Consider the following 15,172-nt stretch of genomic DNA (forward strand, 5'->3'; position numbering starts at 1 on the left):
GTTTTAGTCTTGCATTACATGTAACTCTCTTGCATTTACTCAATATAGATGACCAGTCCCCTTCCCTTAACTCCATGCCCATATCGCTGTCAAATGTTATAGTATAACCTAACCCACAGTCTCCCACAGCCAGCTATTGGGGTTTCATCTTCACCTATATTCAGCTATTGGAGGATAATCACTCACCTAGGGGCACATGCATCATTGGTTTTTGCATTCGCAAACGGTGCGAATCGGAAAAATCGGCCGTTTGCGAATGCAAAAACCATTTTTGGAATGCATCAAACTTTTGTTCTTAATTTGCATTTTTTTGCATTTCTAAAAAATGCGAATGCATTTAAGGAATCGCATTTGTGCGATTCCTTAAATGCAATGCATCAATTTTAAAAAAAATGCGAATTAAGAAATAGGAAGTGCAAATTAACAAGAGGTTGACCCTCGTCTTAATTTGCGAAAATCTTTCAAAAAGGAAAAAAATGAATTTTTTTAACTGTCATGTTACAGACACATATGTCCTTAGGACATGTGTGTGTGAAACATGCACTTTCAAATACATTTCAGGGATGCAGGGGGGGGGTCCTTTGGACCCCCCCCCTGCACCCATGGAATGCATCAACAAATTGCGAATTCTTAAATGCCTTCCCATTGACTCCTAAGGGCCTTTCGGCCCATAGGAATCAATGGGAATTGCGAAAATGCACTTTGGATTTCGCTATTTATTTGAGATTCGGTAAAAATTCCGATTTTTACCGAATCGCAAATAAATAGTGAAAAAAATGATGCATACCATTTTGCAATTCTTAATTTGCGATTCGGTAATTTTCGCAAATTAAGAATCGCAAAATCGTACAATGATGCATGTGCCCCCTAGTCCGCTGTTTGTGTTTAGCCTTACCCGAAGTCACAAATATTCCGCTATTGAGGATCAGTCCTTCTCCACAACTACTTATTCACAGAAAGATATTGGGCCTTAAGTTTATCCACAATCTGCTGCTGGGGGTAGTTGGCTATAAGAGATTTATAGTTGGCCCTAGCTATTCACCCACAGTCAAGTACTAAGGGTATAAAGTCGCCCATCTTTTTCGCTAGACTGCTTTGTTATGTTACAGCCGCGATTCCATTCCTGCAGCGGCCGATTTTCCTGCTTCTCAAAGCGCCGGGACGCCCCTTAGCTGGGGCAGCTGCGCGCTATACAAGAATATATAACATAACATAACGTAATCACTCACAAGTATTCAGCTGTTGGGGTGTAGTGTACCCTGCAGTCACTCACTGCATTCCCTCAGTCATTTAGAATTACGACAGTCAGTGATTGGAGTTTAGCCTCATCCACAGTTATATTGTGGCAGTTTTGGGGGTTTAGACTTTGCAACTATTGCAGTGTAGGCGCACCACGAGGAGATTATCAAGGAGGTGCTAAAACTGTGTCTGGATTATTTTATTTTTCCAATTTGGCGAGTTATAGATAACTGTGTTGTTTCCTGTATTGTATGATAGATTATGCTGCATGAATTTTAAGACTTCGCATTGCGGGGAGGAGTTAAAAGCAAAAGGAACCAAAATAAAATACCCAGTGTTAGGCTCATGATCAGATTTTACGAGTTGAAGGTGGTGTGCTCATGAGATGTGGTCCACTGGATGAGCATCAGGAGTTTGAAGCCTTCATCATGCCATCTCACATTCTGTGCCCTTTATTAATTTACACTATATGCCTGCGCTCTAGGTCAACCAATGTGAATGCAGAGAGGCTGGACCGGGAGTTGTGTTGTAGATGGATGTTACCCTATTGCACTCACTGATTCACCAGGTTTTAAAATCGAATGCCACTGCTGCGGCAAATCCATGAGATGGTGGCTAGATGCCTTCCTGTGTCCTTCTCTTGAGAAGTTTTTCTGAAACCAGTGAGTTTGCCATCACTAGCAACAGACAGACCACAAATCATTGCTCTTGGCTTGAATCATGCCAATATGATTACTGCTCCCAAGTCTCCCTGGATACTTGTAATTGTTTATAGTGCCACAAACATTTGCATTCCATTGTATAACTTATGTTCATTTTAAAGGGACTCATGTCTGATGTCCGGCTTGTTGTGATTTTAGTGATGATCGCATGTACATATCTCTTTTCTAGGAGTACGTTGAGTGTATCCCTGGAGCAAGCAGCCGTGCTAGCACGAAGTCATGGTTTATTACCAAAATGCATTATGCAGGCCACGGACATCATGAGAAAGCAGGTATATGCAATATTGTCGTAGTGCTTTGGGAGCCAACGCTGGATTAAAATCACGTTCTCGTATTTTTAGAATGTGTTTGCTTTTAAAATGGCTGTCGTCGTCATTTTCACATCGCGTCTAATGAACAACGATAGCTGTATAACAATGTGCACTCTTGTTATAAAGATATTTAATAGCAAGTTTGGTTTCAGAAGGAAAACATGGTAGAAATCACCTTGTTCTTTTTTCCCTCAAATGTCTGTAGTATCTTTTCTTGACAATGTTCTTTATTTTTTTAAGTTGTGTATACTTAAATTTGCGTCTTCGTTTATCCACGGCTACTATTGATTTGTCATGCTTATTGCTTCAGATACCATTTTCTGTATTAAATTGGATCATTTGAAAGGAAAATATATTCATTTATTTATATATATATATTTTAAAGTGCATTCAAGCAGAGAGTATGTGGGTGCCCTGTATAAAACTTGGTGGAGTTAAACTTCCACTTACAAATTTAGCGTTCTCTTCTTGGACAAGAAAAGTTGCACTAAAAAGTCATTTATTTTGATTCTACTATGTTTTTTTACATTTTTTTTTTAGAACAGATAAAATAAAATGTAAAGCTTTAAAAACGGAAGAGTAGAAAGAAGGCCTAAAAAATAAAAGGTTTGCAGAGATTAATGTTTGCAGCCAGGAGCTGGGACGGATGTTGCTGTTCTGTTCTTCACAGGTTTTATATTTGGCAAATACCATGCAGTAGTGTGCTACATACTGGCAAAGCTTGCCATGGTATCTTCTTTTTTATCAGTATATTTAGTGGCACAGCATCATTCAAGATGGAGTAAGTGGTGCAGCTGTAGTGGAGGTAGATGGCAACTCCTTTCTCATGCTTGGAGGTTCTTGCAATGCTTGTGGTTCTTAAACTGTATCTCCCTGATAGTCCATGGTTAAAGCTGGACTCAAAGTTTAATACTAATTTTTAGGATATCTGCACCTGCATATGGTAACTTTTCGGGTCAAAAGCAGTAAGTTCCCCCCACATGCATAAAAGAAATCTATGGATTGTTCAGGAAGTTGCTGCTTCCTCTGATTGTTGTGGACGGGACTCCCTTTCATGAACAATCGTGGTGATTTGGCAAAACCCGTGATCTCCACAAAGAAATGCCCTTGAACCGCAAACAAGACCACAAATGAAAAGAAAATGAACTGAAGACTGTGTAGCGATTGGCAGGTGCATGTGGCCATCAAACACTATTCACAGCTAAAAGAAAAGATTTCCCAAAGGTTTCATGCCCTATCGACCCAGAAGCACATATCCAAACTTTGCAGAGCACCATTGTTTTATAAGAAAACTTAAAAACAATAAAGAATTTCATTGGTGATAATTATAAATGCACTGCCCCTTGTGCAAAGGCAACTACTTATGCATAGGGTTCTCAGTACATTTAAATGTACTTCTTTCTGACCTGTGAAAAGGACAGAGTGGCATCATCAACTTAAACTGCAGAAGAAGGTGGCTGACCTTGTTTATAGAAGAGCAGATCCCTTCAGCATAACAAAGGATTACATCTAAAGGACCAACAGAGAAACATACACCAGAAGACAGTTGTTCCCTCGTTGAGCAGACAAAAAACCCACCAAAGAAACAGGCAAATGAGTCCATTGCATGGAATGATTATACTTTCCCAACAGGTATGAAGAGACTCAATGGACCACAGTCACTTGTAAATAATATGGTTAAGTACTCATACGAGGGAATTCGGGGCAATATTATTTTGGAACTTCAAGCGTGCATAAATATTTTACTTTCAAAGCACTCTGCGTAAGTTTGTGAAATTTAAAAACAAAGCATATTCATTTTTTTAATACGTAATGGAAGAAGAATCCCACCATCCAACACTGTAAGAAGTCATTGCGCGAGAGAGAGAGAGAGGGAGAGACGACTGTGTACACTGCAAGGCACATGTATGGTACAATGAACAAAATTTGAAAATTGTTTTAAAGTGAGACAAACACTTTAAGAGTTGTAAACATTAGTTTAAGTAACTGGGCTTAACCTGAGTTACTTTTCATAATATTTCTCTTGGACCTCTTTCCGACAGAATGCAAGCTAGCAGACATCTTCCTTAAAAGGTTTTGAAGGAAAAAAAGCTAAACTAATTAAAAACACAAAACAAGAAAAACCATGAAGAGGAAACTGCCTTCCCCTTCAAAACAGTTCTTGTCTGAACCTCCTATACTGAGGAAAATCAGAACTGCTCCCTTATTGTCTTCCCTCTTCATATATCCCAATTTTGTATAAGCTTCCTTATTTCTAATAATTTTGAAATATGACCTCTTATTGTAATACATGATTGCTAGTTTATAGATCATAAATAGTTCAAGTTCAAGTTCAGGTATTTGTATAGCGCACTACTCACCCAGAGGGTCTCAAGGCGCTTGAGGGATGGTGGGCGCATTATTTATCGAATAGCCAGGTTTTTAGCTGCTTTCTGAAGGTGGCATGGTTCTGAGTAAGGCGAAGGTGAGTGGGGAGAGAATTCCAGGTTTTGGCCGCTAAGTAGGAGAAGGATCTTCCTCCCATGGTGGATCTGTGGATGCGCGGGATTGCAGCAAGGGCTTGACTGGAAGATCGTAATTGGCGGGTGGGTTTGTAGAAGGACAGTCGAGTGTTGAGGCATTCGGGTCCTAGGTCGTAGAGGGCCTTGTGTGCGTGGGTGAGGAGACGGAACGTTATTCTCTTGTTGACGGGGAGCCAGTGGAGTTCCTTCAGGTGACTGGAAATGTGAGCTTGACGGGGGATGTCCAGAATGAGTCTGGCAGAGGCGTTTTGGATAAATAAAAAAATAAAACAAAACATTTTTTGAATAAATTTACTTCTGTTGTGATTGTGTGGGTTGGTTGAAAGTGAAAATAGAATTTTGTTCTCCTGGTATTTAGGGAACACCCTTTTCATGTTTTACATGCTAGTTTTCTCGCCCTGGCGGTTTGTTCCCCTCCTTGATATTTACTCTAGATTCAGGGCCCCTCTCCTGTTTTTCGAGAGGCGTTTTGGATGCGTTGGAGTTTTTTCTGAAGTTTGGCTGTGGTTCCGGCGTAAAGGGTATTCCCATAATCTAGTCGGCTGGTGACCAGTGCATGGGTGACTGTCTTTCTTGTTTCGGTGGGGATCCAACGGAAGATTTTTTTGAGCATGCGTAGGATGTTGAAGCATGAAGATGAGACTGCATTGACTTGTCTGGTCATCGAGAGGGAGGAGTCTAGGATGAAGCCCAGGTTACGTGCGTGATCTGTAGGTATGGGTGCTGTACCCAGGGCCGGTGGCCACCGTGAGTCGTCCCAGGCAGAGGGGGAAGGTCCTAAGATGAGGACTTCTGTTTTGTCGGAGTTTAGTTTTAGACTGCTGTTTTTCATCCATTCGGCTACTTCTTTCATTCCTTCATGTAGATTGGTTTTGGCGGTGTTTGGGTCTTTGGTGAGGGAGAGGATCAGCTGGGTGTCGTCTGCGTAGGAGATGATGTTGAGGTTGTGTTGTCACGCGATGGATGCGAGGGGACTCATGTAAACGTTGAAGAGGGTGGGACTGAGAGATGATCCTGTGGTACGCTGCAGACGACTTCGGTGGCCTCTGATTTGAATGGGGGGAGGCGGACTCTTTGGGTTCTTCCGGCGAGGAACGAGATGATCCAGTCCAAAGCTTTTCCTTGTATTCCGACGTTGCTGAGGCATTGTATGAGGGTGCTATGACAGACTGTGTCGAAGGCGGCGGAGAGGTCAAGTAGGATGAGGGCAACTGTTTCTCCGTGGTCCAGTAGCGTTCGGATGTCGTCTGTAGCTGCGATGAGGGCGGTTTCGGTGCTGTTTGGCTCGGAAGCCGGACTGTGAGGGGTCGAGGGAATTGTTGGATTCGAGGAATGCGGCGAGTTGATTATTGACGGCATTCTCAATGACTTTGGCGGGGAATGGGAGGAGTGAGATGGGGCGTAGTTCTTAAGTTCAGAGGGGTCTGCTGTGGGTTTCTTCAGAAGGGCGCTGAGTTCGGCATGTTTCCAGCTTTCCGGGAAGGTAGCGGAGTTGAAGGAACAGTTGATGACATCGCGAAGATGGGGTGCGATGATGGAGTCTGCTTTGTTGAAGATGTGGTCGGGACATGGGTCGGTTGGAGTGCCTAAGTCAATGGAGTTCATCAGGCGGATGGTGTCTTCAGTAGTGATTGGGTTCCAGGTGAAAAGGTTGTGAGAGTGATGTTTTGGTTCGGATGTGGGTGGAGTGGACTGTTCTTCGGACTGGTTTTCAAAGCTGTTATGTATGTCGGCGATTTTGTTGTGGAAGAAAGAGGATAAAGAGTCGCATAGGTCTTGGGAGGGAGTGATGTCGTTGGTGCCGGCGGTGGGGTTGGTAAATTCTTTGACGATGTTGAAGTTCCTTGCTGTTGTGGGCGTTGTTGTCGATTCGATCCTTGAATGCTTATTTCTTGGTGGATCGGATCAATTGGTGGTGTTTGCGGGTGGCGTCCTTGAAGGTGGTCAGGTTGTCGGTGTTTGGGGTTTTTCTCCAGGTTTTCTCGAGGGTGCGACATAACTTCTTGGATTTTTTGAGGTCATCGTTGAACCAGAGGGCCTTTTTGTTACCTTGTTTGATCTGGTGGTTTTTCAAGGGTGCTAATTCGTCAGCGCTGTGGGTGATCCATTGTGTGAGTTTTGTGGCGGCTTGGTTTGGGTCCGATGAAATGGTAGGAGGGTTTTGGATAAGCGATGTGGTGAGTTGGTCGGCGGTGATTTTATTCCAGTTTCTTCGAGGAATAGGTTGTGGGGGGTTGTGAGTCGTGGTCTTCTTGTAGCTGAAGTGGACGCAGCTGTGGTCCGTCCAATGAAGAGCTGAGGTGTGGTCGAAGAAGATGTGTTTGCTGGAGGTGAAGATAGGGTCGAGTGTGTCCGGCTAAGTGGGTGGGGGTGTCCACAAGTTGTTTGAGTCCGAGATTGGCCAGGTTGTCCAGGAGGGTGGTGGTGTTGCTGTCAATTTTCTTTTCCAGGTGGAAGTTGAGGTCTCCCAGTAGGATGTAGTTCTCGGAAGTGAGGGCATGTGGGCTGATGAAGTCAGTGATGTCTTCGGTGAATTGTGTGCGGGTTCTTGGTGGTCTGTAGATGAGGGTGCCTCTCAATGTGGTCCTGGGGTCGATGTGGATCTGGAAGTGAAGGTGTTCGGCAGGCGCGAGGTTGTCGTCGGAGCTGGTCGTGATTCGGATGGTGTTCTTATGGACGATGGCGATGACTCCTCCTGTTTGGACGGTGCAGTCTTTTCGAATGATCTTGTAATTGTAATCTATTAAATAGAAGGTAGCCTGGGCTGTAGGACCACTTGTATATCAAGAAATCACACAGTTCAAGGCTTAGCATAGCAGGGGTAGACGTAAGGGCTTTCCCGTCAGCCAAATCTAAAGCCCAACCCTCATGTTGACATTTTTGAGCGCGCAGAGTGTTTAGCCCTGCACAATGTATTTATTTATTTACTCATTTATAGAGCGCAAGGGAATCATCCCCAGGGGGCTATCTCGGTGCTTTGAGAAATGGGTGTTCCTAGGCCATACTCATCTAAAACAGCCAGGTCTTAAGTAGTTTTTTAAAACTGGTTAGCTCCACGCAGGCCCTAATGTTCTGTGGCAGACTATTTCAGTGACTGGCAGCCAGATGGGAGAAGGCTTCCCCCCCCGCCCCCATCTTAACCCTGTGTATTCTTTGGATGCACAGGAGATTGTAGTAACTTGATCTTAGCTGTCAGACCGGTTGGTACAAAATGAGTTTATTTTTAAGGTAGGCGGGTCCTTTTCCCTGTAGTGCTCTAAAGACCATACAGAGCATCTCAAAGATAGCTCGCTTCCTAACCGGGAGCCAGTGAAGCTGGCTCAAAAGGGGGGCAGAAGTCGTCTGCGCCGGTTTGTTGATAGCAAGGCCGGCTGCCTTGTTCTGCACCACCTGTAGTTTGGGCAGTAGATCTTCCCTTATTCCCACGCGCAATGAGTTGCCGTAATCAAGTGGACTCACCAGGAGTGACTGGATAAGGGTTTTCCTGGCGGAGAGAGGAATCCAGGGGAAGACCTTCCTGAACACCCCATAACTCCAACATCCTGTATTCAATCCATGTAATGTATGAACATGAAAAAGTTGAGCACAGGACATGGCGATTGATCAGGTCCTGTGGCCATTTGTAGCTGTGGATGGTGCAAGGCTATGAATAGTGACTTATGTATTCTTGGAATTGTATCAAAGTATATCATGAAAACCCCAGAAAAAATGTGTTAAATGTAAGTTTCGATATTTGTCCAAGCGTGTTAACATATGCTTACCAAAACCCCAGAAATTCGGTAGAAATAAACTTGTGACATCGCCAATGACATTGATAACATTACAGCTATGATCAAATATAGTGCTTGAAGCTGATTGTGTGCATGAGAAGAGACAGCAGACTGTATATGTCCAAGAACTATGCTACACACAGTTAATTATGGCAGTATGCTGTGACATTCGGAGTGCGATAGAAGCATATGCTCACGGCACACATGAAGTTCACATCCTCAAAATACAGGAAGACTGTGACCATAATGTAACACTTCAACTGTTAATGCTAGGTTGTGGAACACAGAACTGATAGTGCTCGTGAAAGACATATTGCTTATATAATATTCAGTATACTCACACTATGTGCACATGATGCTGAACATGGTAGGAAGTGATTTAAAATCACATATGTAATCTAACAGGTAGTGGCACAGTTGACGTTTTTCCAAAAAGTGGTATTGATAAAAACAGTGTACAGAGAATGTTCAGACAGCTATGTCTTGTACCTTTCACAAGTTGAGTAAGTATGTATGTATTGCATGATGTAAGTATGGAGGGGTTCGCAATGCTGACATACGGACGATACTAGACGCCGGTCAGAGTGCTGCGCTGATCCTGTTAGACCTCAGCGTAGCCTTTGACACGGTTTCCCATAACATTCTTCTAGATCGTCTGGCCAATGTAGGAATCTCAGGTCTTGCCCTGGAGTGGTTTCGCTCCTTCCTAAGAGACAGATCATTTAGGGTGTCTGCTCTTCCTTTTCTCTCCCAGCCCCATCCCATTGGACAGGGTGTCCCCCTTGGCTCTGCCCTCAGCCCATCTCTTTTTAACCTATATGTACAACCACTCGCTGTAGTGGCTAAAGCATGGGATCTCTCCTTAGTGTCTTACCCAGACGACACGCAACTAGCCATCACTCTCACTGAAGGCCCTTCCACCACGGCCTCAAGATTTAAAGATGGTCTAGCTGCCGTAGCCCAATGGATGACGGACAACTGCCTGCAGCTTAACGCAGGAAAGATGGAGGTGCTGCTCCTCAGTAAGAACACCCACTACTGGAACGAACACTGGTGGCCCACGTCACTAGGCACTATCCCACCTCCTAAATCCCTGGTCAAAAACCTTGGTGTCTGGATGGACGCTGCACTTAGCTTCCAGACCCACACAAAAAAAGTGGCAGCTACCTGTGTGGGCCTGCTAAGGAGCCTCAATCCTATACTTGGATTCTTCGATCCCAAGACTCGCCAGCTGATTGTCCAAGCCACAATCCTATCTCGCTTGGACTACGCCAATGTTCTGCTACTGGGCGCAAACAAAGCGGAAATCGCACAACTTCAACGCGTGCAGAACACTGCGGCAAGAGCCTTAGTCGGTCTCCCCCGCAGATGCTCAGCCAGAGCCACTATTCGATTATGATTCTTATTATGATTTTCAAGATACTTAAAACTGGACGCCCAGAACTACTCGCCCACTTTTAACACCCTATGTGCCACAACGCAACCTTCGCTCGCTAGGTCAACACCTTCTGACTGTCCCCCCGACGAGGCTTGCCCGCACTGGCGGACGCTCCTTTAAGGCGTTGGGAGCCAAACTCTGGAACACCCTTCCTCTGCACATCCGCTCTTTGGACAACTTGACTGCCTTCCGAAAAGCAGTCAAAACCCACCTGTTCCCCTCCCCCTAGTCCCCTTGGCCCTCTCCTCCTCTTTCCCTCATGTGCTGACCCGGTCTTCTTAGCGCCGGGACGCCTCATCGCTGGGGCAGCTGTCGCGCTTTAACAAATATTAACATAACATAACATAACATATTATGCAGGTAAAGAAAAGACCCAAGCGCTTACGGCTGTGCTTGAAGCCATAAACAGTGTTAGTGGCAAAAGAAGTAGATGAGAAAATCTGCAGTTAATGTAACCTAGGGGTGGCATAGATAATATGAAGTATTGGTTGAGCCTATGCCAAGTGAGTCTAAATGCAACCATTCTTTGCTGGAGAATATCCTCCATGCAAATGTTACACTTATGTAGCCTTATCAGATACCATAGACATTTTAAGCCTCACCACCTCTGCAGAGAATATTGTGATAAATTGTGTATCTTGTTATAGAGAAATTCAATTCTCTGAGCTGATCAAGAGAGGAGTAAAACTAATTTGGCACATATTAATTCTTTGCATAGTGCTGCTTGACTATATTAGTATGACAGGGATATTTGTGTTGTCAGACTGGGCTCGCTTCCTGAGAAGTCAATGCTAAATAATGGGTTACCCACCACATAGAAGTGTATTAAGCTTAATTAAATGTCAATATATTTTAAGTGGAGAAAAGATTCCAGTAGTCTTATTTTGGCATGGGTGAACAAACTCACTTGATCAAGTTTCCAAACCACATTTTGTCTTTTTTTCAGGGTCCAAGGGTTGAAATCTCTGCTAAAAACCTGAAAGTTATGGATCAAATGCCGGAATCTGCACCAAGGTATGGTAATGCATAATAGGCCCATTCAGGATTAGGGTGAACATTTTATTTTGCAAATAGGTATAATTGATTTACATGTTGATTTGACAAAAGGGACTTGCTGTTCCCTATTAAGTATGTAATAGTGATAGTTAACGTTAATTTTTAATACATAAATTAATGTTAGTAAGTGTGCTTACAAGTCACTTGCAGTTAGTCAGCCATAAAAGTAGTTAATGGAGCAATGTTGCACGTGATTTTATTAATTACACTCATTTAACTTTCTACTTGTACATTTGCAAGATATTTATTTTTTAAATCCTTCGCCGCGGGGCTAATTCCCCCACGGCGCTGGGGGGAGCGGGGCCGCGTGCAGCGCCACGGTGCTTGTGACAAGCTCGGCTCGTCGCGCTGCACGGTGGCGCTGTGCTCATGACGAGCTGAGCTGGTCATGACCACGCCAGTTTCCACAGAACGTTCTGCAAAGCAAGGGAATTATCTCCGCGTGTGAGCGAGCGCTATGGCGGGCATGACGAGCTCAGCTCGTCATGAGCACGGAATGTGTTAATACTGGACAATGAAATAAGTAACTCAGATTTGAAAAATCTGTTGTATAATGTACACACATTGTGTCCATTTTTGGGATATAATCTACAAACATTGTGTGGGTTTTGAAACATCAATGTTTGGTGTATTGCCTGGATTAAACTGATTGCATCGACACAAACACCACAGTCCAGCCTCCAAGCAAGAACTCATTTGATCTGGGAACAATTCCCACCTCCTTTAAAATAAGTTCATCCACAAGACTATAAGATTAAATATTTGGGTGGAAATACTAGGCTTCCTGAAAAAGAGAATGTATGTTCTCTTTCTTCCTGACTTTTCAGCCTCATTCAGCACCGTTGATCGCTCCCTTTAATTCTTGCGTGACATCATCCAAAGCTGCAGTATAGTTATGAAAAGTGAATATGCCCTTAGCAATATCTTAGGCGAACATGGGCAAAGAAAAGTAGTATTTCAAGTATCTGAATTGGGTAGTGCATGCAGAATGTGACACTTGACAATGGTAATCTGAATATGTATGATCTCCAAATGCTACATTATCATCTCTTTGATAGTTATTAAAGTATATTCCTTACAGTACAGATTTTTCTTTGGTATCTGACCATTATGAAATCATTGTTTTATTTGTGCACTCCTTGAATAAGGGTTTATATGTAAATACTATGTATCATTTTGGTGTTGTAATATGTTATTCCTGTTTTGCCTAGGATCTATAAGCTGTGCCAGCCCCCACTTGATGGAGACCTATAACAAAAGAAAAACTCTTCGTAGAGTGTAATGGACATTCAGTGCAAGTGAAGCCACCTTGTGATAACCCTGGCACTGTGTGGCAGTACGTCTGTTGTTTCAGACTGAACTGTGAGGACCAGAGAAAAGGGATGGTGCTGTTTTTGCAATGGACTTTCTCTCAGGAAAGCTGATGAATTGGCACCCAATTTCTAGAACTTCTCAAAGCCTACCAATGTGGCATTTTCCGCGCTTACCTTGGTCTGTTGTTGATATTTCATAGACTGCATGTTTGGGACCTAGGACAGAGCTGTTCTTCTGCCAAAGGCCTGATGGACAGTGACAAGGTTATGCCAAGGAAGAGCAACATGACGTTAGTTGAGTGGCTGTGCTGTTGACTACACTTTGTTGGATTTCCATCACGGGTGAACATCATCGATGCAGGAAGAAACATCTTTATCCTGAAAGAGCACACGTCTTGAATCTATCTAGTTGGCAGCCAAATTTGATCATGAACACCACTTAAAATATTTCAAACTGCACTTTTGGAATCCTAAATAGCACAAGTTTTCATGATTTATTTTTTAACTCAAGTATTTATTCCAGATTTCTTTTATGCGTTGTGAGAATTAGTGTCTTTGCTACTCTACATTCCTTAATCCCTCAGGCTGACATTGCAATTTGCCAGGCATTCCAATTTTAGACTAACCATTTGAACTAATACATCAAAATGTACTCTGGAAATACAGTGATATTTTATTTGGGGGTGGAGGACAAGAAATGAAGGATTTTAGACAGTGCATTGAAGAGAAAATGGACAACACTGTAGTTGTTGTCTAATCATATAAAGGTTCAACCATGCTTGAAAGAAAATTGGAATTATAGTTATTTATTTTGCTTCACGGACTCGTTCTGCATCAAGTTATTCTATACAGAACTGAACGTCAGATTTTAAAGATTATATTTTCAGAATGCGTCCACCCTTCTTTAAATTATACGAATATTCCCAGTTTACAAAGAGTTATTTCATTATTTAACATTGACAACCCGTCAGTATTTAAGTTAATCTCTTTAATACAATCTATTAAATTGTGATAGGAAGTTTGAGAAGGGAAACACATTCTGTATATATTTGCATTTTTTATTTTGAAAGATATTCATTTTTATCAGTATTAAATTTAGCCATGTAATTACATTTCCATTTCAGTTTCAAACCTTTACACCTTCTATTGTTCCAGACCAAAAGGAATGTTGATATGAACTGTGCCTTAGCCCTGTTCATTCATCTCCCTATCAAAATGTTATGTTTTCCCCGAGGGAAAGAAGTAAACATTCCTTTATCATATCAATGTTGCCACATCATTCTAAACTGCAAAACAACTTTGGTGGAACCAGGCAGTTTGGTAAGTTAAGTTCATATATTTGACAGAGCTTTTGTTATCAAACTTGCTGGTTCGAGCCCAGTGCTCCTCAAAAGGGGCCTGGTCACTATTATCATGTCAGTGTTCTCTTGCAACATTGGTGGAATTAGTAGATTTTAATGCATTTCCTAACTTCCACTTAAACACCAATACATCTGGCAATGTCTGGGACTTCATTCCATATTCTCATCAGAGATGTGAATGATTTTATCGGTAATGAAAGGCATATGCATTTTTAGCTCTGAAGGTGGCATTACCAAACAAAGGTTGAAAGGTATTTGTGGAGTTGGATGGTTTACACTGTGGTTGCTTATATTGTATCGCTAATGTGAACCCGTAAAATGAGTGGCATTACTCCATCACCTATCACAAGCACAATATTCACCAGTATCTTTTCAAGAAGATCATTATAACCATGTTCACAAAACAGGTCGGCACAATGTACTTCTGGACAGTTTGTTTTGTAAATAAATAGTATCTTAATATGTGTCATGTTTGTTTCTTTCATAAACCCAGTTTTGCATTCTACAGAACACATTTCAGTTAGTGTGATTGAATGTTTTATTGAATGCCTTTTACATTAGAAGATAATTTAGTTTTTTTCTGGTTGAATTTCCATTTAGCAGTGTAGAACATTTCGGTCATGCAGTTGTGCTGCATAGAGGTCTGTACTGAGGTTTCTCCACCAAAATGCTGCCTCTGGGAGGTAAACCACCTTACTGGGGAAAATTCAGGTGGACATTCTGCCAGTGTCAGATGATGGAACATCCACCACCCCTACTGCGGACACTTGTAATATACACTCAAATGTGGGGTACATTGTCTTGTTTCTAACTAGCTAGTTCAATTCCCTGCATTTTAGGAGAACAATATTTATTACCATTTTTTTCTTGGTATTTTTTCTTGGTGCTGACCGTTCAAAACATGGTGGTTGTATGTGCTACTGAGAGGACCGCTACCATCTCTTGCTCTGCACCTTGGCAGACTGGATAGGCAGAGACAGTGGTATCTCTACCAATGGGAAATCTGCTATTTACAGAGCTCCATGTTTGCAAGCTAAGCAATTGGTAGTTCGGATAAAGAATCTGCACATTTTTATTGGAGGTCATCTGAGTGGCTCAAACTTCAACTTCCCAAAAGAGACTAATCATATTTAAATTGGTAACTCAATTTTGACATGTTACATTGGCGGTGTCTTTTTTAAGTCATTGATTTAAGTTATGCAGAATTTAGCAAAACTCTGATTACATCATACATTTTAAATAAATAAGTCATCAAAATGTAAATAGCCAGATAGTCAGCATTTACAAAATTGTGGGATCAAAATATTTTATTAAATTTTTAACAAAAGAGTACATACAAAAAAGAGTTCTGAAAATGTACAAATAGAAATCAACTAAAACCGTATGTAAGCAAATAAACACTATATATTATAAATACACACCAAGAATAATTGATAAAGC

At 42.2% G+C, this 15,172-nt stretch overlaps 1 protein-coding gene across 1 annotated transcript in view; it reads left to right on the forward strand.

The window, feature by feature from the left end:
* Positions 1–14,194, forward strand: part of PREX1 (phosphatidylinositol-3,4,5-trisphosphate dependent Rac exchange factor 1) — a 774,514-nt gene extending 760,320 nt beyond the window's left edge. Inside the window, exons 39-41 of the mRNA XM_078651860.1 lie at positions 2,131–2,233; positions 10,949–11,016; positions 12,270–14,194. Coding sequence (XP_078507986.1) covers positions 2,131–2,233; positions 10,949–11,016; positions 12,270–12,312 — 214 coding nt within the window. The 3' untranslated portion in view covers positions 12,313–14,194. The remainder of the gene's footprint in view (positions 1–2,130; positions 2,234–10,948; positions 11,017–12,269) is intronic.
* The last annotated feature ends 978 nt before the right edge of the window (positions 14,195–15,172 follow it).

The sequence above is a fragment of the Lissotriton helveticus genome, chromosome 7 (genome assembly GCF_964261635.1).
Source record: "Lissotriton helveticus chromosome 7, aLisHel1.1, whole genome shotgun sequence".
Lineage (NCBI taxonomy): Eukaryota > Metazoa > Chordata > Amphibia > Caudata > Salamandridae > Lissotriton > Lissotriton helveticus.